This window comes from Martes martes (assembly GCF_963455335.1).
Source record: "Martes martes genome assembly, chromosome: 3".
NCBI classification, from domain to species: domain Eukaryota; kingdom Metazoa; phylum Chordata; class Mammalia; order Carnivora; family Mustelidae; genus Martes; species Martes martes.
Window position 1 is genome coordinate 129,586,497 of NC_137890.1, and position 24,583 is coordinate 129,611,079.

A 24,583-nucleotide genomic window follows, 5' to 3' on the forward strand; every position below is an offset into this window, starting at 1 on the left:
AAATCTCTGGGATGTGAAAGTCATAAAACAATCTTTTCCAGGTTAAAATATAGTCAGATAAGGTATAAACAAATAAAATAATTAACTACTAATGTCACTTAGTGTCAAAATTCTGCATAAGCTAACATTATACCATGAGAGTGGTATTTTTCAAACTTAGGACCTATGGTCAATTAATGGCACATGAAGTCAATTAAATAGCTCACAACCAGTGTTTTTTTCCTTAATGGACAAAAATAGACTAGAAAATAGTGGTGTGCACTGCATGCAGTAAGAAGTATTTGTGAAATTTTTTGATACATGATTGTGTTTGTGTACTGAATTGTGTGGGAAATATATTTCTTATTCTGGATTGCAGTCACAAGTGTTGGAAATTCACTGTTGGTTGTTTCATTAAATGAGCGAAGGACATGATAAAATTTTAAAGTCTCTTAATCTTTTTATAGAATACATTCATTAAGTTTGTGTTGACATCTCCACTAACCACATCCCTATATTTTGTGTTTGTATGTATATGAAGATATATATATACATTTGTTTTTTATTTTCCTTTTCTTAATAGGTGCAATGGATGAGCTTCATAGTCTGGATCCAAGAAGGCAAGAATTACTGGAAGCTAGATTTACAGGAGTTGCAAGTGGGAGCACAGGGAGTACTGGCAGTTGCAGTGTTGGAGCAAAAGTGAGTAGAATTACAATCTTTATTTGAATTCTTTCTTTGTAGTAAATGATCCAGAATATATTTTGTAAAAGAATCCTACATATATGCTTAATAGCAAATCATTACTTACTATAATTTTTATAATGTATGGGGAAAAATCCAGTATTTATAAACCTGATTTTTACTATAGCATAACTTACTTCAGGGGCATAATAGGTTTCAGGAGTAAAAATTAATTTAGTAAATTGAACTGCTCTTCTTCCAGTATATAATTTTTACTTTTCCTGTCCTGTGTCTCTTCTTTGCCTCTGTCATCCTTGGTCCTACCTGTATATGTTCCTATTTGTACAATTGCTGCTTAAAACCTTAGTGTATCTATTAGGCTTTCCAGTGATAGATCTCACATTGTCTTCAACTCCCCATTACCTCACATTGTAGTGGATTTCACGTACTTTGTCTTTTATGGACCTCTGTGAGCATTTATTTAGGATATATTCACAGGAGCATAATCGCTGGGTTATAGGGTGTATATAGAGTTAAATTGAATGAATAGTGTAAGATTGCTATTCAGAACAGTTGTGCAGGCCTAACCTGTACTTTTAACAGAATGCATGATCATTTATGTATCCACATCCCAGAAACACTTGGCATCCTCTGGATTTCTCATTTTTGATAGTTTAACAGGTATAAAATAGTATCCCTCTTTCTCTCTCTTTTTTTTTTCTTGTTCCACCAATTATTTTGAGCATTTCTTCATGTGCTTGTTAGCTTTTTGTGAGTCTTTTATAAATTGTTACAATACTTTTCCTATTTTTGTATTAGGATTACTTTTTTCCCAAACTGATTTTCCCATGTTCCTTGTATATTCTCCATATCAGTTCCTTGTTGGTTGTATACAGTGCAGATAACTGCTCTCATTTTGTCAGTCTATCACCTTTGTTCCTGGTATCCATCATTCTAGAGGACTCTTGAATTTTATTGTAATCAAACTCATTGATTTTTTTTTTCCCTTATAGGCTATAACTCAAGTTTTGAATAGCTGTTGGTATGCTAAGAAAACCGGTCATCACTGTGAACCATCAGGGTCAAATAGGTCCTTTTCCTTTTTTCTTTTAAACATTTATTTATGAGAGAAAGAGAACGAGAGTGAGAGCAAGCAGTGGGAGGGGCAGAGAGAAAGAGAAACCCAGGCAGACTCCCTGCTGAGCATGGAGCTTGTTCTTACACTCTGAGATCATGACCTGAGCCAAAACCAAGAGTTGGATGTTTAACCAACTTCACCACCCAAGAACCCCATCGTTTTGCTATTTTTATATTTTAAGTTATTTTACTATTAATTTATAGGAATAAAGGTATAACGAGTGACTTTATTAGATACTTTAATAAGAATTTAAACTAAAATCCTCTTTGTAGCAAGTAAATCTTGGTTTACAAACATCAAAAAAGATAAAGGATATTGTCATGTATCCTTTGAGCATGAAGTGTCCGATTCGTATAGAAGAATATGATGAAGTCCTTCAGTTGAATGACTGACTAATGAAAATACCATGTTTTCTTTTTTTCCTTAGAAATAGGTTATGGAATTCATTGATTCTTGAATTTAAGAAAATTCATCTAGGATAATATCATTTGATGACCCTGAGATTTCACTTCTGTAGTCATTGCCATCAGTTTTAGAGTCTAGAGGTGTTGTTATCTCTTTACACTTACTTTCTGATTTGTCTAATAATTACAAAATGTCTTCCTCTGTTGTTTTCTTCTCTTGAGCATCTCAGGTGAGAGATGAAATTTTCTAATTCTCCACCGGAGTCCGTGCAATCTAAAATCAGTCTGCAAGGATGTTTCTAGTATCTTTATTTTATAAGTTCTTTTTTTTTTTTTTTAAGATTTTTTTATTCATTTGAGAGAGAGTGCACACATCTCTGGGGGGAGGGACAGAGGGAGAGAAACCCAAGCAGACTCCTTGCTGAGCATGGAGCCTGACATGGGGCTCAGTCTCATGACCCCGAGATCATGACCTGATCCAAAGTCAAGAGTCCATACTTAATTGACTGAGCCACCCAGGCTCCCCGTCTCTAGTCTTTTGTACATTCCTAAAAGATAATGCAGTACTTCGGGCAAGACAAGAAGATAACTTGAGCGATGATCACTTATTTCACTATTGCATCACTCTTTTAGGTCATTAAATCTGCATTGTTTTCTGTTTCTACCATAAAAAACTACCTCAGAGTTGCTTAAAACAAAACAATGTCTTGTTTTAAGTTCTGAGGGTCAAAACTCTGACATTGTTTTATAGTTCTGAGGGTCAAAAGTCTGACATTGTTCTCATTGGGTTAAAATCAAGGTGTGTGCAGAACTTGATTCTTTCTTGGAGGCTCTTGTGGGAGGCTAGGGGACCTTTTCCTTGCCTTTTCTAGCTTCTAAAGGCTGCCTGAATTTCTTGGCTGCTAGTTTCTTTCCTCCATCTTCAAAGCCAGCAGTGATGCCGCTCTCTTACTGTTCTTGGAAGTCACATCACCCTCTGACCACAATCAAGAAAGGTTCATCACTTTTAAGTACTTGTGATTAGATTGGCTCATGTCCATCTGGATAATCTGGTATAATTCCCCCAATTCAAAGTCCTTACCCCCTTACATGTGCAAACTCCCATAACATTCGCAGGTTCTGGGGATTAGGATGTGAGTGTCATTGGGGGACATAATCCTGCCTATCATATCATCATTCTTTTTTTTTCCTTAATGGTTTTTGCTTGTTTTAGCATAGTTGGGAATAACTGATGAACTATGATGAGTAATGATGAAGTAATTCCTAGGATGATGTAGTAACAAAATATAGTAAAAATAAAATCAATAAGATCCCATAATGTAATTTAAATTTGTGAAAGGGTCTATTGGATGTCTGGTGATTAATTACAAGATAGAATGCATTTTATCCCATTAAAAATGAATTTTAGTTTTATTCTTCGGATGATCTCTAAGAAAGAATAAAAGTCCCCAAATACCAATCTTCTTTTAGAGAAAGAGAGTGGATGGGGCCAGGGGAGAGGGAGAATCTTAAGCAGCCTCCATGCCCAGCGTGGGCCTGACATGGGGCTCGATCTCAAAACCCTGAGATCATGACCTGAGCTGAAATCAGGGGTTGGACCCTGAACCAATTGAGCCACCCAGGTGCCACCTTTCCCCTCTCTTACCCCACCTCGTGATAAATACCAGTCTTTACAAATAGGTAGAACTACTTGAAAAAGAAGCTCAAACGTTAAAATTGGGTTCAGTGGATCCTGAGGTATTCTAGGAGTGAAGTACTTTTTCCCCATCCCTGGGCCACAAAGATATTCTGCAGATTCTTCTGTTAATTTTATAGTTTTACTGTCATATTTGCACTTTAGGCCCCACCTTTTATATAGTATTGTTAGGGATCCAGTTTTGTTTTTCTCCATCTGGTGAGCCAGTTTTCTCCAAAGTGCTACTTTTTAAAAAACATTTTTAAAAAGATTTATTTATTTATTTTAGAGGGAGGGGTGGGGTCAGAGGGAGAGAGAGATCATTTCAAGCAAACTCTGCACTGCGTGTGGAGCCCCATGCAGGGCTTGATCTCATGACCTTGAGATCATGACCTGAGCTGAAATTCAGAGTTGGACACTTAAACTGACTGAGCCACCAAGGAACCCCTCTCCACATTGCTTCTTAAATCATCCATATTTTTCCACTGGTTGGTGATGCTACTTTTATCATATATTAATTTGCCATATATATCTATATAGGTATCTATATATATCTATATCTATATAGGTATCTATATAGATATATATATCTGTCTGAAATTTCTCTTGTATTCCACTGCTCTGTATTCTTGTTCCAATATCACATTTTTAAAAAATACTGCTGTATTTTTGATACAGCTTTTTTATAAGGTAGAGCAAGTATCTTCTTTAATCTTCTTTTATAAAGTTGATTTAGTTTATTTTATGGTTCTTTATTCTTTCATATAAAATTTGAGCATGACTTCATTTGTTTGTTAGCATTCGGGGGTCTTCTATAATAGATTATTTGTACCTTTTTCCTTAGATTATCAGATAGAATTCTTATTTTGAATGCATTGCGTTTATAGATTAATTGAGAACTAGTGAAATCTTTTTTTTTTTTTTTGAAGATTTTATTTATTTGACAGAGAGGGATCACAAGTAGGCAGAGAGGCAGGCAGAGAGACAGAGGGGGAAGCAGGCTTCCTGCTTCCGAGCAGAAGCCCGAGCAGAGAGCCTGATGCAGGGCTCGATCCCAGGACCCTGAAATCGTGACCTGAGCTGAAGGCAGAGGCTTAATCCACTGAGCCACCCAGGCGCCTCGAGGAGTAGTGAAATCTTTATATGATTAGGTTGTCCCATCCAAATACATGAAATGTGTCTCCATTTATTCAGTTCTGCCTGTGGAGATCTTAAGAATTTTTGGCTAGTTTTTATGAATTCTTTTGGCTAATTTCTGACTACTTTAAAGTTTTTGTGGCTAAAGTATTGACTGTTGGCCTTTTTTTTGGGTTGTAACACTTTGTTGATTCTCTAGGCCTCTCTCACCAATAATTATCTTCCAAAAATGATGGTTTTATTTCTTACACCTCGTATATATATGTATTTTTCTTTGTATTGGTCGTGATCTTCGGAAATGGAAATATTCTGTATTGTTTTGAGTGATATTTACGCCACATAACAACTGTCAAATCTAGAAGGAAAAGCTTAATTTGTAATTTTCAGAATATTGGAAACAACTCAGCTGTTCTCATCTAAGAGGAATGTATTAAAAAGAAATGTGGTATATATATATTTATACAATGAAATACTATTTAGCAGTAAAAAGTAAGAGACTATTGATAACATGCAACAACATGGATGCATCTCAGATGAATGGATTATTCTAAGTTAAAAGAAGTCAGAACCAAAAAACTAAATACTACAATACTTTTTTCACCTTATTTTTTTTTTTTTAATGTAAACTCTACACCCAGTGTGGGGTTCAAAGGGAAACTCTTGAGATCAAGAGTTGCTTGTTCCATTGACTGAGCCAGCAAGGCACCCCACTTCTATATCCTTTTTTAAATTTTAAAACATTTTCTTTTTTTTTTTTTTGAAGATTTTATTTATTTATTTGACAGAGAGGGAGAGATCACAAGTAGGCAGAGAGGCAGGCAGAGAGAGGGCGGGAAGCAGGCTCCCCACCGAGCAGAGAGTCCCTGTAGGGCTCGATCCCAGGACCCTGAGATCATGACCCGAGCTGAAGGTAGAGGCTTAACCCACTGAGTCACCCAGGCGCCCCTATATCCTTTTTAAGACAAGGGTTGGGTGTCTGGGTGGCTCACTCAGTTAAGTGTCTGCTTTGGCTCAGGTGGTGATTATAGGGTCCTAGGATTGAGCCCTGCGTCGGGCACCCCACTTGGTGAGAGCCTGCTTCTCCCTCTCCCTCTGTCTGCTGCTCCCCGTGCTTGTGCTTTTTCTTTCTCTTTCTCTGTCAAATGAATTAAAAAAAAAAAAAAAACTTAAAAAAAGTAAGACAAGGGTTATCAATGGGAATATTTTGAGCTATTCTTTTGTTACAGATTTCTTTTTTTTTTTTTTTAAGATTTTATTTATTTATTTGACAGAGAGAAATCACAGGTAGGCTGAGAGGCAGGCAAAGAGAGAGGGAGAAGCAGGCTGCCCGCTGAACAGAGAGCCTGATGCGGGGCTCGATCCCAGGACCCTGAGATCATGACCTGAGCCGAAGGCAGAGGCTTAACCCACTGAGCCACCCAGGCGCCTCTATTCTTTTGTTACAGATTTCTAATTTATGGCATTACATTTTGAAAATATAGTTTGTATAACATTAATCCCTGAAATGTGCCCTGTTTTATAAACATTTTATATCTAATAGCTCTTAAATTTAGTTCAGATCTTAAATATTTCCTGTATTATCAGCTGGATCTTTTTCTGAGTGGTGTATTAAGATCTTCAGCTGCATAGGAAAAAAAAATACATATATATATATGAAACATCAGTTGTATTGTAACAGCATTGTATGGTGATAGATGGCAGCTACGCTTGTGGTGACCATCGTGTAATGTATAGATTTGTCCACTCACTCTGTTGTACACTTGAAACTGATATAACATTGTGTGTCAGCTGTGCTTCAGTTAAAAAAAAAAAGCATTAGCTATGATTATTGATTTTATGTATTTCAGCTTGTAGTTACCGATATCTTTTTGAAGTAGTTGAGGCCAAATTTTTACATACATACATCTGATTCTGTTCTTTTTATAACCATGTAATTACTTTTTCCTTAAATACTTGCTTTTTTTCAAATCTTAAGATTATCATCTTTGGCTTTCTTTTGGTTTATATTTGTCTTAGATATATGGACATATGTTTTTCTATTATTTTTTACTCATTTTGTTTTTATTTATTTATTTATTTTATTTATTTATTTGATAGGCAGAGATCACAAGTAGGCAGAGAGGCATGCAGAGAGAGAGAGGAAGGGAAGCAGGCTCCCCGCCGAGCAGAGAGCCCAATGCGGGGCTCGATCCCAGGACCCCGGGATCGTGACCTGAGCTGAAGGCAGAGGCTTAACCCACTGAGCCACCCAGGCGCCCCTACTCATTTTGTTTTAAGTGTACTTCTTGTAGACCACATGTCTTTTTTGATAGAATATTAGTATTTTTACTTTTTAAAGGTAAGTCTGGTCTATTGCAAAATGTAATTATTGTTATTTTCTGACCTGGTCTGCTATTTACTGTCTGATGTCTTCTAATTATACTTCACTTTTATTCCCCTCTACTCCTTGGTTTCCATTGGACAAGTGGAGTTTTTCCTGATGTTTTAAAGTTAGTATTAGGATGATACTTTATACTTACTTATTTATTTATATTAATTGTATATATTCTCAAACTGATACTTAAACATTTCTGCAGGATTTCCCACCCCCCACTTTTTTAAAACAACTTTTTTTTTTTTTTAAGATTTTTATTTATTTATTTGACAGAAGGAGATCACAAGTAGACAGAGAGGCAGGCAGAGAGGGGGAAGCAGGCTCCCTGCCGAGCAGAGAGCCCGATGCTGGGCTCGATCCCAGGACCCTGGGATCATGACCTGAGCCGAAGGCAGAGGCTTTAACCCACTGAGCCACCCAGGCACCCCTAAAACAACTGTTACTTTGAAAAAATATTATACCTGTAGAAAATTGAAAATATTGTACAAAGAATACTTGTATACTCTTTATTTAGCTTTAAGAGATGTAAACATTTTGTGAATTTTTGTGCTCATGTATGGACACATCCCTGCCGTCTTTCTAGTATCACTGTGGTCTCTGCAATGAATGTGAACAGATTTTTCTCCAAGTAGCCCTGCTTCATTTTAGTGGGGAATAGTACTTAGGAACCAAGCTCGGTATATTTGTTGTTATGTGATAGTCTCTTGGAGGAATGTCAGCTAATGTAGAAGGGATGTAGAATCAGGAAATCAACATTCAGTATTGCCCAGCATAATTATTAATTAAGGCAAGGATCATCAGTGGATGTTAAAATCCTTTAGTAAAATGTTTTGGAGTCCAGTATATTTTCAAGATCACAAGGTTTCATCTTATAGAAGAGTTATTTATTAGAAAAGAGAAAATGGATATTTAAAATGAAGAGATTTGTCACCACCGCAATAAGCAAGCTCAATTTTTTTATTGACAGTGGCACACAGTCTGATATAAGGCGCATTCTGAAGTGATGCAATAAGAGGAACACAGATCATCTATAGTTCTCATGGTGGAAATGTTGGTTGTCTCCCCCACCCCCTGCCATGGTGGAAATGTTTGATTTTAATTTGGTCATGAGAAAATACTCCTGCAACATCCTGCTGAACAACAGGCCTGGACTCTTTCTTCAAAGTGTTCAGTGCCATGAAGAACAAAGGGAGGCAGAGGGTCTGTTCCAGAGTGGTTGAGACCAAAGAGACATAGATTGAATCTGAATCCCAATTTGCTCCTGGATTGGGAGAAAATGGCTATAAAGGATGTTTTTGAGATATTTCAGGAAATTTAAGTATGTACTATATGTTGGATGATGAATTAATTTTGATTTACTGTTCTTTTTGGATAAGCTTGTATTTTTAAAGTAATTCATTTGGGGTTAAAAATATAGATTAAGGTACAGAATGTAAGATAGTGTTGAGCAATGACTGTTATAATGGTTTTATCTGAATTGGTAGTGACAATATGCCTGTGAAATGCAGTATTATTGTGTAAGCAGCTTTTAGTCATGGTGAACCAGGAGTTTGTAATGTGGAACTTAAAGCACAAGGATTAAATTTCTGATAGTGACAGTGCTCTGTGAGAGGAGGAATGGGAAAAAGGTAAGAAAATCATCTAGGAGTATAGAGTAAAAATCAATTACCTATAATGAAGTATGTTGTGTTTGCTTAAAAGTAAAGTTATAAGCACAGGCAACAAAGATATTGTAAATAGAACTTCTAAATTACTGTGACAGGGTATAGAAGGAGGAAGAAAAGGAAATGTAATCCAATGAAAGTGAGGTAGAGAGAAAGAAGAAAAAATAATTCTAATTTTAACTATTATATAATATGGAAGAAATAAAGCCAAGTATATATTATCACAAGTGAGAATCCATCTATAGGCTGTTGACAAGAAACATCTCCCCCAGAATGAATATTTTAGGTCATCATGGAGAAGAAGAAAGTTAGAATTAAATACAATTTTGAGGTCAGTTTCTCCCTAACTCAGAAGCTTCCAAAGATTTCCCATCACATTTAAGATACAATTCAGTATCTTCATCATGAAAACCTTCTGACCTAACTTTAGACTAACCACCCTATCAACTAACAACCATCCCACTACAACCACATTGTTTTGTTACTTGCCTCAGACATACTTCTAAATGTTTGCTCAACTGTCACCTCTTCAAAGAGGCTTTCTCTGTCTATTCTATGTAAGAAGATATCACTCTGCCCCTCTCTCCCCTTAATTTCTTTAAAAGTACTTAATTGGTTCCTTACATAATACTAAATATTTATGTTTGGGTTTTGTCTCTTTCCTTTCTTGTACAGTATAAGCTCCATGAGCCCTTGGAGTTGTTGTTGTTGTTGTTTTCCATTGCTATATTTCTGGCATCTGCAACAGTAGTAAGGCCTACAATAAATATTTTTGAATGCATGAATGAATATCAAATAAAATGTTCTTTAGAAACAAAAGCCTGAGTGGTATGAAGATAGATACTTTTAAAGGACTAATTAATAATCCATAAGGAAGGTAGGACAATTATAAACTTTTATAGATCAAGCGGGTCTAAAAATCACATGGTGAATTTATTAAAATGCAGTTATAGCAAGGGCTTTTAATATAATTCTTTTAAATTTTGACTGTTTATGTATAAAACAGCAGGCTATACAGGATTTACTATTTGCACAATATAGTTTATAAGCTTGATTTGGTAGACATACACATACAATAGTCCTCTTTATTCAAGGATTCTGTAATTGTAAATGTAATTGTAATTACATTCTCTATTTATTTGTAACCGCAAAATCAATACTCTGATTTGCTTTTGCTGGTCATTTAAGGGCCAATGCATGTGCAGTGTTGAAAAATTTGTCACCGGGGGCTGAATAAAGCAACATTCTGCCTGTGTGTTTCAGCTCTCGTTAGTTTAAACAAGTGTTCTTTACACAGTTTACTTAGTGCCATGTTTTTCACTTTTTTGTGATTTTTATTGGTAATTTTGCTCTTTAAAATGGCCCCCAAGGTTAGTAGTGCTAAGGTGCTGCCTAGTGTTCTGAGCACAAGAAGGCTTGTGAGATGCCTTAGGGAGAAAATATGGGTGTTTATAAGCTTTATTTAAACATGTGTTACAGTGCTATTGGCTCTGAATTCACTGTGAATGAATCAACAATATATATTTAAAAAGGTATCTTAAAGCAAACTTTTATACAGAACAAGGTTATATATTCATTAGTTAACAAAAATGTGGTGAGAAGCTTGCAGGACCCTAACTGTGTATTTCCCTGAGGTAATGATTTAGCAGCATTCACTAGTTCAGTGTTTACAGCTAATAACAAAAATTTACTGGAGGGAGAGAGAAATTTTATTCTATCATATGCCACTTCTCTTTTTTTTTTTTTTTTAAAGATTTATTTATTTATTTATTTGACAGAGAGATCACAAATAGGCGGGGGGGGGGGGGAAGCAGGCTCCCCGCTGAGCAGAGAGTCCCATGCAGGGCTCGATCCCAGGACCCTGAGATCATGACCTGAGCCGAACGCAGGGGCTTTAACCCACTGAGCCACCCAAGCACCCCAGCCACTTCTTTAATCTTACCTCAAGCCTGCTTCATCTGTTAATTCTTTACTTGCCCTAGATCCTTGTGGCATGAGTTTGTGACTCTTGTAGGATTACAGGGAGAAGGTGAAGGTAAATATTATAAAGTGTACTGATGTAAAAGTTATTGTGTAGCTGTCATGTTGGGAAAAGGAGCTAAATGTAAAGATTTATTTTATTTTACATAGTGAGGAATCACACATGGTTTAAAGAATTTAAAAAATTGTGTTTATTTGGTAAGGTAACTATATGAAGAATTTAAAATAAAAAAGATAAATATATCAGGATGCAGTGGACAGTGGTGCCATTGAACTACTGCCATTGAACTTCGGGGTGCATGGGTGGCTCAGTTGGTGAAGGGTCTGCCTTCGGCTCAGGTCATGATCCCAGGGTCCTTGGATCAAGCCCCAAAGTCATACTCCCCGCTCAGTGGGGAGCCTCCTTCTCCCTCTCCTGCCCCAGCTTGTGCTGTCTCTGTCAAATAAATAAAATCTTAAAAACTAAATAAATTCTTCATCTTTCATGGCAAAGTCAATAAAGAACTTCTTGAAATATAGTATATATAGTAAAATTCTCTGCACCTGTTTGAAAGAAAGGAATTAGCAAAGGAAAAAAGAAGTCAAGAATCTGGTATATGTTGATTTGGAATATTCCAACCTATATTAAGAGAAAATGAAGCAATGCAGGACAGTTTATATTGTTATTTTTTTAAATAAGAAGGAAGGAACCAAGTTTGTATATTTCATTTATTAGTGTAGACATACAGCCTCTAGAAAGATAATAAAAAATAAAGTGAAGTAGCTTGTTTGTATTGCCTATTCAAAAATTTCATTAAAAACAGTTTTTAAAAAAATGGTTGCCTCTGAATATTGGGACTGGTATGGGAGGGAGAAATTTGTATTTTGCAAATGAAATTTTCTTCCATGTGCCTGTGTTGCATTTATATTTTTAAAAATGTCCCATGAGTGTTTGCACCCCCAAATCTATTTTTGGAAGGTTTCAAAGGGCTGAGTGTGTGCTTGCATGTATACATAACTGTGTATCTGAGAATATAAACAGTTCTGTACTAGGTTTTATCAAGCTTTCTTTGCCCCTCTGTGTTCCTTTCTCCTCAATAATTTGAAACTTTTATAATCTTTTCATATTGAGATAGAGGTCACATGCCATAAAATTGACCCATTTTACAGTGTATATTTCAGGGGTTTTTAGTATATCACTATGTTATGTAGTCATCACCACTGTCTAATTCCAGAATATTTTTATCACCCCCAAAAGAAACTCCATACACATTAGCAGCAACTTCCTATTCTCTTGTTCTCCTACCCAACGCTTTAGCCCTGGCAGCCATTAGTCTCTTATCTGTCTCAATGGATTTGCCTCTTAGGAACATTTCATATAAACGGATTCATACAAATATGACATTTTGTGTCTACTTTCTGGCTCTGTGGACCTGCCTATTCTGAATATTTCTATAAATGGAATCATACACTATATACCATTTTCTGTGTGGCTTTTTTCACCTAGCATAATGTTTTCACAATTCATGAATGTTGTAATATATATTGGTACTTTATTCCTTTTTGTGACTGAATATTCCATTGTATTGTATCACATTTGGTTTATCCATGCATCAGTTGGTGGACATTTGGTTCTCTAATTTCTGTTATTTTTTAATTATTTTTCAATAATCTCTGAATTCACGTGGTACAACTGCTTTGAACACTGATACAGGTTTTTGTGTAGACTTCTATTTGCACTTTTCTTAGGTATATACCGGGGAGTGGAATTAAGTCACTGATACTAGCACAGGAAAGGAAAAATGACCAATGGAACAGAATGGAGTCTAGCAACAGACCCATTTATGTCTAACTTGATATGTGATAAAGGTAATACTGCAGTGCAGTGGGGAAAGGGTAGTCTTTTATAATAGATGATGGATCAGTTGAATATTCATATGGGGGGAAATGACTCTTGACAGATTTCATAAATGGGCCGCAAAAGGCACTAACCATAAAGCAAATGTTTAATAAATGTAATTATGTTGAAATGACACCAGTAAATAATATAAGTGAAAAGGCAAGTCTAGAGGATTCATACCCAGAATTATGTAAAGAATTCCTACAGATCAAGAAGAAAAAGATGCAAATCCATGGTCAGAGCTGCAAAAGCCAAATTGTTCTACCAGGCCTATAATGAAAATTAGTAGAACTATGTCCTATTCTTCCAACCTTATATTCATTCCTCACAGAAGTAATCCTTTTCATTTTGTAGCTTTTTATTACATTTTATTTATATTTCTGAGTAAGATTATATGAATTTATGTGTATATATATGTGTGTGATACACACATGTATAAGTAGACTGAAGACTCCATGATTATGTTTCCTCTTTGGTACAACTTTCTGTTTTCTCTGGAGTTTATGGTTGATTTATGTCTTTAGTTTTTTAGTATTCAGTGGAAGCATCCATATACTTTGCAGCAGAGATGTGCACATCTCTTAATATTTTCAAATACAAATTTTTCTTATTTTTCTTTAGACATTCTCCCTGAAATTTTGTTGTTCTCTTGTTATTTAGGATAGTAGTTCTCTTTCTGTTAGATGCCTGTCATCCTGGAATCTCGCTTTTTGACTCATGGAAATTCCTTTTGTGTCTGTCCTGTGTTTGAGCTCTGCTTCCTATATGCCATCTCTTTCTTTTTCTTGGTTTATTCCTTTGCTTTGGTAGAACAGATTGTCTGGTCATTTCCTGAGGAAAGGTTAATGAGTAGTTACATTTTTGAGACTTGCATATTCTCCTCCTCCCCTTGGTTGGTTGTCTTGTAGAATTCTAGGTTGGAAATTGTTCTATTAGAATTTTGAAGGTACTGTTCCATTGCCTTCTAGCTTCCAATGTTACTGCCGAACATTCCAATGCCATTCTGATTCCTGATCCTTTGTAAGTAGCCTGTTTGTTCTTCCCTAAAAGCTTTTACGATCCTCTCTTTAATCCCTGTCATTTAAAATATTTTATTATAATGTGCCTTGGTGTGGGTCTTCCTGAACCAGTGTACTTGGTCAGAAGTCTGCCCTTCACTCCTGAAACCAACATAAAGTTAACTAACTTGAGTTTAAAAAAAAAAAAAAAGTATGTCCTTCAATGCAAGAATTCATGCTTTCCAGTTCTAGAAAAGTTTCTTGAATTATTTCTTTGATAATTTCACCTTCTGGATTTTCTTACTCTTTTTTTTTTTTTTTTTTTTCTGGAACTGTCATTATTTGGACCAGGACCTCTTGAATGGATTCTCTATTTTTTTTTTTTTTTTTAAATTTTTGGGGTCCCTTTCTGGCAAGATTAATTCAGTTTTATCTTCAAATCCATCCTTTTTTTTTTTTTACTCTTTATTTTAGCTGTCGTATTTTCTTTTTCCAGGAGGTTCCTCCCCCACCTTTTGGTGGTGGTTCTCTAAATGTTTCGTTTTTCTAGTTTGCTATTATTAGGATATTTAGTAATGGTTTTATATTTGTGTGTTTATTTGTGCTCCCTTGGTTGTCTTTATCTCTTACAGACTTTTAATTTTTTGTTTGCATTTCTTCAGATATGTGGTGATACTGGGTTTTTTTCATATACATGCATTAGGCACTGAACTCTTGTTGGAAGCTTTGTGTGAGTAGGTAGGGCTTAGGGCTTATTGATCAATAGGTTTTGCATCGTATGCCATGACTGGGTCATTTTTTCTGAGAGATTTTCGATTCCTTCTATCTGTAAGTCTTATATTTTGAGAAGCTCTGTTTTCCTGGAGAGAAATTCTGTAGTTTCCTATGTTTTTGCATTTATTTATTTTCCAGCATATGCCCTCTCACTTTCTGGCTGGTGCACTAGCTCCAAACTCTGGTTTTTCAAGCCAGTAAGACTGCATATTTTGATCCAAGTTCAAGCTGCTCTGTGCTGCTCGGATTAGGGACCTTTCTTCAGGTAAAAGCTGTAAAAACACCCAGTTCTAGTCCATCCTTCCAAATGTTGTCTTCTGTCCAAATTCTGCCTACTTTTGGTTGCTCTCAAGTGCCCTCAGGTAGTTGGGTTTTGTCTTATTTTGTTTTTTAAAGATTTATTTATTTATTTTAAGATTTTATTTATTTGAGAGAGAGTGCATGTGAGAGAGCATGAGCAGGGGAGAGGGAGAAGCAGGTTCCCCACTGAGCAGGGAGTCCCATGCTGGGTTCAATCCCAGGAACCTGGAACCATGATTTGAGGCAAAGGCAGATGCTTAACTGACTGATCCACCCAGATACCTCTAAGATTTATTTATTTTAGAGACTGGGAGGCGGGGCATGTATGACTACAGGGCAGGGGGCGGGGGTGGGTGGGGGGGGAGGCACAGGGAGAGGGAAAGAGTATCAGGCTGACTGCTGAGTACAGAGGCCAACACAGGGCTTGATCTCACAACCCTGAGATCACAACTTAAGCTAAAACAGAGAGTCAGGTGCTTAACTGACTGTGCCATCTTAGGCTCCTCCAGGTAGGGTTTTTTTTTTTTATTTTTATTTTTCCCAGAATATGTAGTTATCTGTGGGAATATTGGTACAATAAGCTATTCTATCACTTGTGATAGAATATTATATTTTTTGTTTGTTTTAAAAGGTACAGATACTTCATGAATTTATATCAATACTAACAATTTACATCAGAACAAGGTTTTTAGTTGTGTCTCTTCTTCTATACTAAGAATTGTAGTTCTCAAGGACATAAAGCAGATGATAGAATTAGAATGTCACATAATATATTTACTTCTTTCTACATCTTACAGCAGTCTCAGAATAACAATACTTGTACTTTCACAGTGACCAGAGTGCCCTTTTCTTCTGGCATGTTAGTCTTGGCCTTGGAAAAGTTTGATGTTGGCTTTCTGGATTGATAACTAGGTGTACATCATGCTTTTTCAGTCAGTAGTTTCAAAAAACTTTTTTAATTTTTAAGGGCATTTTCTTGAATTATAGTTTTTACTGTTTTCTTATGGTAGTACTCTTTTAAGACTTCTTTTTACTTGAATGTTGAATTTTTATTGCTTCATTAGTTGTTGCCTTCTCTTTTATCCCTTCATTTGGATAAATGTTCATTGGATGTATGTTACATGTGTTTTTCTCTCAAGTTCATTCAGGCTTAATCTTCATTTCTGAAACCCGCCCCACCCCCCCGCCTTTCTAATGTTTTCCTGAGTTCTGTTAACCTTAAATCTGAGTTTTTTTGAATTTTGATTTATGTTGTTGTTTTATGTCTTGAGTCATTTTTGTAATTTTTTTTAAAGTTCATTTTGAAATAGTAGGTTATAATTTTCAGCTATTTTGTGGATGTGTTCCTGGTGTGGTTTTATTATTAGGATGTTATTCCATATCTTCTTTTCTTTTTTCTTTCCTTATAATAACTTCATGGGATTGACCTAATCATTTTCTGTTGTTTACATTTTTGTGGTTTAGAATGGCTCTTCTTACAGAGCTCCCTCTGCTGTTGTTTCTTGGCACTCTTCAAAAATGTGGCATTTGCTTTCTGAAATTTCTAGGCTTTGCTTCCTTCCTTGCTTTTATCTGAATATTCTCTTTCCTTTATCTTCATTGTACCTTTTGTGCTCGATTTTGATCCCACACCCAGTAGTTTATCCTCACCCCTTAGTCAGGGATGTTTTAAGAGTTCATAGAGGCTGTATAGCTCCAACTTCTTCAAACTTCACCGTGGACTTCCTATACAAAATCACTATTTGAAAGGGGAAACCCTTTGAGTTAGAGCTTTTGTACTCAAATTGCTATTTTCAGTGTCTCTATTCTCAGATCTGTCAGATACTCTGTTTCCTTTTGCTTCCTCTCATAGGACACAGGTCCTGTGGTTATTGGTGGTCCCCACCCGCTATTTTGGGGGGAACTTGTGGAGATTACTTGTCAGCCAGCCAATGTTGTCTGTTGGTTTGGGGTTTATATTTCTATCTGAGGATTTAGGGATGCTCAAAAACACTTATATGGCTTCTGTTGTCCCTGAATCCAATTTACCACTTCCTAATTGCTGTTCATGGTGTGTTTTGTTTCAAGTTTGATAATCTTACATTAATTAGATTATACTGTCCTCCAAATAGTGCTTGAATCTTAATCAGTTTGAGTGTTAGTTTAAGTTGAAAACAGCATAGTTGAGCATAGTACTAGACATATATGCAATGACTCAGAGTCATCAGTTTAGAAGTTAGCCTAAGGGTAATTGTAGGCCAACTTCCAATTAGTACCTACTCTTATCCCCCCCCCATTCCAGAACTTTTATTTTCTTGTTTGTTTCTTTAATTTCAGTTAATTAACATTTAATGTGTTATTAGTTTCAGAGGTAGAGGTCAGTGATTCATCAGTCTTATATAATACCCACTGCTCATTACATCACATGCCCTCCTTAATGTCCATCACCCAGTTATCCCATCTCCCCCACTTCCCTCCCTTCCAGTGACCCTCAGCTTGTTTCCTGTGATTAAGAGTCTCTTATGGTTTGTTTCCCTCTCTGATTTCATCTTGTTTTATTTTTCCCTCCCTTCCTCTATGATCCTCTAACTTGTTTCTCAAATTCCTTATGAGTGAGATTATATGATATTATCTTTCTGATTGACTTATTGACCCTCTAGTTCCATTTACGTTGTTGTAAATGGCAAGATTTTGTTTTTTGATGACTGAGTGGTATTCCATTGTGTGTGTGTATACACATACACACACCTTTATCCATTCATCTGTCCATGGACATTTGGGCTCTTTCCATAGTTTGGCTGTTGTGGACATCACTGCTATAAACATTGGGGAGCAGGTACCCCTTCAGATCACTACATTTATATCTTTGGGGTAAATACCTAACGGTAGCACGTATTCTTAACAAGTTGCTGGAAAACAGGGCTATCAGGTGGCCTGCCTTTACACGAAGGTCAGTCATGCCTGCATCATCTTTGATGTATATGCCATAGGTTGTCATGCTCTGATCTAAACATTCCTGGAAGACATTGATCTAGTGTACTGATGGTTCAAAAAGTCTGCAAAATAATGAGCATCTTAGAAACATTGGAAACATAGCAGATGTCATCCTACAAAATGATAGCTCATTTCCCTTTGTCACTGTCTAAAAATAATATAAAGGAAATATAGAAACTTTTGGGTGAAGCAATTAAAATGGTCAAGATAGTAAAAGATTTCTTAAAAGACTAAGCCAAAACAAACAAAAAAACCAGGGTTTGTCCAGTTAGTTAGTACAAAGAGAGGCAGAGGGGGGTGGATGGGATATGATGGAATTTAATAAGATTGAGAAGGGAATTAAGGAGCACAAATAATACTTTCAGTTAAAGGAGGCAACTGTTTTTGTATATTGGATAGTAATTTTAGGGATCTTCTTATCCTAGTAATAGCCTAGTTCCTTAGCTCCTGAATTTGGTATTCAAAAAAAGTCAGCCAAAACAACTCAGTTCTGGAAACACAGATTTTTATTGAGTTGGTAAAACTTTCCAAGATATTGATAGTGTTAAGAAGTTGATATTTCTTGGGACGCCTGGGTGGCTCAGTTGATTAAGAGTCTGCCTTTGGCTCGGATCATGATTCCAAGGTCGTGGGATCGAGTCCCACATCAGGCTTCTTGCTCAGCAGGGAGCCTGGTTCTCCCTCTACTTGCTGCTCCCCCTGCTTGTGCACTCGTGCTCTCTCCCTCTCTCTTGCTCTATCTCTAGCAAATAAATAAAATCTTTTTTTAAAAAGTTGATATTTCTTATTTTTAAGATGTTTATTTATTTTAGAGAGAAAGAGTGCACACAGGAGAGGGGCAGAGGGAAAGGGAGAGAGAATCTCAGATTGACACTGGGCTGAGCACAGAGCCTGACATGGGGCTCGATCTCATGACCCTGAGATCAGGACGCCAGCTGAGACCAAGAGTCTGTCCCTTAACTGACGGCCACCCATGAACCCTGATAATTATTTTTACTTCATTTAACTTTCTTGCTTAAAAAAATCACACTTTATTTTCATTTATGAAGATAGATTATTTACCTTGTAGTACGTTTCATTTAAAATTACTCCTAATTTTTACCTTTTTAAAAATTTTTAACAGGCCTCAACAAATAATGAAAGTTCTAATCACAGTTTCGGAAGCTTGGGATCTTTAAGTGACAAAGAATCTGAGGTAAGTAACTTCATTTTAAATATGATGCTATTAAAGTAAAAGCTGGAATCATGTTTTTCTTTTAATAGTTCCCGCCTGTGCCCCCCACCCCCAAATCCTTGTACTAGGAACATTTTGTTCTGCTTTATGAAGCACGGTATTCAGACTGAAGACTATTGGGCATTAGAAAAAAAAATACAGTTTCTTTGGTTACATAGCTGAACTTGTACATTAGTGTTATAGATGTTCTTAATGAAAGGCAGTTACTAGCCATTCATAACTCTAGTAGACGAAAGTGGTTTTTGAACTGTGTTCTACAGTTTTCTATTCTTTTTTGTTATACTTCCATCTTAGTTTGGTTCTGAGTAAGGGTTTGATCATTTCCTGAGTTACAGATATACATTTTTTTCATTTTGAAATTTCTTGTCGAATTTCATGCCGTTGGTTTTCATTTTTCATATTTAAAAATGTCTGGAAAATCTTCTCCCCTCCCATCCACTTACTGACCCCACTAAGAACATACATGGAATTTTACAAGTAGGTATTTGGATCCTTGGTATAGTTAACATTGAGCATGATACACTTGGTGGCATCTGTTTGAAATATGCAGACAAGAAGTTCTTTGGGTTTTAGCATTCACTTGCTGCTGCACCATCACTTTTTGTGGCTACAACCTATATTTCCTCTGCTCAGATTATAGACTTCTGTTATGTTTCAGTGCATGCGCGCGCGTGCGTGTGTGTGTATGTGTGTTTTCCCTTCAATGTTAACTTAATTCTCTTTGATCCATTTTGGTCTTTTTTCTACATGGGTTAGTATAGATATAGTTCCTCTAACACCAATAGGTCATTAGCACTTAGTAACTCTTAGCCATTTGGTGTTGGTGTTCAGTGGAAAGAGAATATCAAAGGTAGCATTTTTAAAAGTCCTGTGTTATTGAAAGCATCTGGGAATCTCTAGGTAGACAGTTTTGTGCAGTACTATGCAGGCACCCTGACACTCCAAAGGAGTGTGGCATGGGGTTTTCACTCATCAGGCTTTCCCTTCCACAGAGACAACTGGCAGGCAGCTGAAAGGACTGTGCAAGTGACGGGACTTTATCTGCAGTAGGTTCCCTTGAGGTAAGCGTTAGTAGCCCCTGTAGTACCAGATTATCACAGTTCAGTCTTTTTGTTTTTTTGCCTTTTTTTTCAAATTAGCACCTTATATTAAGTCCTTAAAAATTGTAGGTTTAGATTTAGTCAAAGTACAGCTTTTCAGAAACTATATCAAGAATGTTTTCACTTTATATCTTCTGGACACGAACATTTCTTGATATTTCCAGATTTTGGACTATTTAGTAATTTCACATGCCTTTCCTTTCATTGACTGTTATGTTATGAAGGGCAATAAAGTAATTTTAGATATTTCCCTTTTCTCTTCACCAAATCTGATATTTTTGATAGATTTTTTTTTATACCAAAACATAGTAAAAGTTAGATAATCTATAATAGTTATTTATTTTTATGTTCTTTATAGGTACCCATGATCCCAATATAAGCTATAGATGCAGTATTTAATTTTTTCAAAGGAATCAGTCTGTAAGAAGTACCACGTCCCTTTAGAGAATTCAAAGAATCACTTTTGACTATATTTTTAGTTAAAAAAATTTTTTTAAAGACCATACTGTAATTTACAGTGAATTACAGTTTGGTTAACCATTGCATATATGTAGCTTAATTTATATAGAAATTTTGACATTTGAAGCAGCAGTAGAAAATCTTAAAAATTTGGGGGCTTTTGCTGGTCTGTGTTTGGTATCAGGAATTTTTACAAATTGTTAAGTCAAGTGGCACAGTATTTTGGAAATGACTGCAGCTTATACATTTTCTTTAAGATTTGAAGAAGCAAGGTTTTTTTGTTTTATCATTTAAGAAGCAGCTTATCTGGAAAATGATTTTCAGGTTTTATCTCTGTTCTAGATACTTTATAACAAATTTCCTTGGGGTGAAATTTTACACACCTCAAAATATAGATTATTTGTAGATCATCATGGGAAGTTGTTGGGTGTAAACTATTGTAGGGTGGAAGTACTACTTTTTTCCCCTGGTACACTAGTAGTAAAGTTTATGTAGTATTTCATTGTCTTCTGATGTCATTTTATTCTTTGGTGTTCCATTCCCTGATCCATTACATTTCCTTAAATAATAGTTTTTGTTTTTATGAAAAAGAGTACTGAAGGTTTATTTAAAAAAAAAAAAAAAAAAAAGCGGTTCTCTCCTGCTCACCTCTACCCCACCTGGCTCTTGAGTCCTTCAGCTCTTTCTGGTATTTATTCCTACATTTTAATACAAATACTATGCATATCTTGAACTTTTGTTTCCTCACTTGGGCATTTTCCTCCCACCCAGTACTCTTTCAGACGCCCAGAACCCCTCTGTTTTCTAGTCTTTTACTTTTAAAACTGAAAAGCATCTGATATTCACTGTTAAACTCATTCGAATCTACTTCAACTGAAAATTTTCATTTCAGTTTATATATGAATTACTTCTTACATGGATTTGCCTTTTATTTCTAAATGTAGAATTGTAGAACAGAAAGTTTTTTCCCTTTTTTAATGAAATCGCCTAGTTGGAAGGTGTCGGCCTTGTTTTTACTTTGTTTTACGTAATTCTAGGTCTATTCAGTATGGTCCAAAAATTTGTTTTCAGTAAGCATTTTTTGCATATGTGTTATCTTCTAGCCTCTGTGCCCAAGCACAGAGAATATAAAAAAGTGAATACAGTACAATCCCTACCTTCACATGAGATCACTATCTGGTAGGACAAACAAACTGCATCACAAAGAGTGTAGCCCATGCTATAATAGATGTAAGTACAAGGTACTATGGGAACAAAGAGCAAGAAACCCCTAATTCTATCTACTGGTCAGGGACAAGAGGGGAGAAAAGTGAAGTCTTCCTTTAAAGGAGAGATATAGTTGAGTTGTTAGGCTATGAATTCATCCTAGAAGACAAAGGCAAAGCTAAGAGAAGAAGACAGGCAGAAAGGCTAGGCTATGCTTCTGCTTTTGCATGAAAGCATGGCAAATAGTTTTGTTCAAGACACGAGGCAGTGATTCACAACCCTAACTGCACTTTCAGATCACCTGAGAAGCTTAAAAAACATACCAAGCTGCCAGCTGGTTTGAAGACGTCTGGTATAGGTAGGCTAATGCAAGAATGGTGAAGGATATGTAGGAGTCAGGGTTAGAAAGTCCTTGTACTTGACAGTAAGGAATTTGGACTATTGTCTAGATAATGGAGAGCCATTTAAACAGAAACAAAAGGCAAAGTAGAGATGAAGAAGCTCCCCCAGTTTGTAGTGTAGAGGATAGAATTGGAGGCAATGAAACCTAAGTTGGGAAAATCACTTAGTTAAGGAATATTGTCTGCTTTACAGAACTCCCCAGCCTCCACGGTTTAATATTAGGAAAAACTTCAAGTAGACAGGGTTCTAGTTAAAATGTTCTCAAGTTTACCTTTTGGGTTCTGCCTTCTCCTTCAGATTCTCAAACTTTGGTTATTGATATTACTACCCAGGCCCATGCTTCTCAAACTTAAGTGTGCAAGTAAATTACCAACAGTTCCTTTTGTCTGTAGATCTTGGGTGGGGTTTTCATTTCTAACAAGCTCTCAGATTCCCCTAGATTATAAAATTAGAATCTTCAGGGTTTGATGACTGAATGAGGGTAAAGAAGGAAAAGGAGGAGCTTAGGGTTATTTAAAGGTATGCAGCTTTAGGTGAATGTTAGTGCCTTTGACCAAGATGGACAACACAGAAAAATGAAACATAGGTTTGGCATAGAAGATAATGAATTAAATTCTTGACAACACTGAGTTTGAACATCTGTGAATTGACCAAATGAAGATGATACTTTGGATAGGCAATAGGAGCTAGAGATGAAGACTTGGAGGAGATTTTGGCACAGGTGACCATTTGAGTAGTTGTAGGATTCCTGGGGGTGGGTCTCTGAGAGTCTTTCAGGGGGTTCCCCAGGTCAAAATAATTTTTATAGTAGTGCTAAGGCATTATCCCCTCCCCCCTTTTATTTTTACAATAATGCTAAGACATATCTGGCTTTTCATTTTCTCTTGAGTTTACAGTGAAAATTTCCGGAGTCTACAATGATGCATGATGACATCATCATTCTGATTTATGAATCGTGTACTTGTATATTCTGATGCTTCAAAACTTCTTTAGTTTTAACATCTAGAATAGTAAACATCGATAGTTATAGCCTATGCAAATAAAAACTCTTCGGGGTCCTTGACAGTTTTTAAGAGTTTGTAAGGGAGTCCTGGGACCTAAAAGTTTAAAAACTGCTTCTGTAGGTGAACTCATCTTGATAGTGTGTGTAATGCTGAGAAATGTTAGCAGGTGAGGTAAGCATGCTAGAGAAAGAGCAGTAGTCTGGGTAAGGAGGTAGACAAGCAGTAGGAAGAAAGGGGAATAAGGAGTAGAATTAAATGTCATAGAAGTCAGTTAAGATAATTACTGTAAAAAGTTACTAAGAATTGTCACTTAGGTTAGTTTTAGTAGACTAATGGGAGCAAGATGCTAGACCGTAGTCCATTAAAGAGAGCTTGGATAGTGAGGAAATAGTGACAGCAAATATTGACTACTCTTGGCAGAATCTTTTTTTTTTTTAAACATTCTAGATTTTTTTTTTTTTTAAGATTCTATTCATTTATTTGACAGAGATCATAGGTAGGCAGAGAGGCCGGCAGAGAGAGAGAGAGAGAGGAGGAAGCAGGCTCCCTGCTGAGCAGAGAGCTGGATGTGGGGCTCAATCCCAGGACCCTGAGATCATGACCTGAGCCAAAGGCAAAGGCTTTAACCCACTGAGCCACCCAGGCGCCCCACTTGGCAGAATCTTGATAAGGGAGATGACATCTAGAGTCTAACAGGCTTAACATATTATGTGTAGGGAAGGGCTTGTCGCAGAATTGTGACGACAGGACGAGGAAAGTGCTGAAAAGAGAGAAGAAAATAGAACCAAACTTAACACCTGTTTTTTGGGAAGTGGTATGAAATGCCAAGACCCAGAATCTGGGTGGGCAGGGTTCATTGTGGACAGAATTGACAGGAAATATCTTTTTCGCTGATGGGCAGACTTCCAGCCTGATAACCTTTCTTTTACTCCAAAGTGAAATAGAGATTATCAGCTGAAGGAAGAGTCATGAGTTGGTTGTGGGTGTGAGAATGATAAACATTTTATGGGAGGGACCAGAAAGTGAGTTTGTAGGGGATGGAGGGAAATGGCTATTCATCTTATTTTAAATGTTTTAGAATGCTTGAAGGAGTTGGAAACAGGATCTGTGCATGTTGTCTGCTGTCTAAAAGTCCAGGTTATTTTATAAAGATAAGAGAAGGAGCCCATATTTCTTGATTATCAGTGTTTTCCAAGTTTTTAAAATCTGCCTGATTCAC

General features: G+C 36.3%; 1 protein-coding gene across 1 annotated transcript in view; it reads left to right on the top strand.

Annotated features, from left to right (window-relative positions):
* TLK1 (tousled like kinase 1) overlaps positions 1–24,583 on the top strand; it is a 143,480-nt gene that overhangs the window by 43,014 nt on the left and 75,883 nt on the right. The window contains exons 2-3 of the mRNA XM_080798070.1: positions 563–681; positions 19,083–19,154. Of these exons, the coding sequence (XP_080654196.1) occupies positions 563–681; positions 19,083–19,154 (191 nt within the window). The remainder of the gene's footprint in view (positions 1–562; positions 682–19,082; positions 19,155–24,583) is intronic.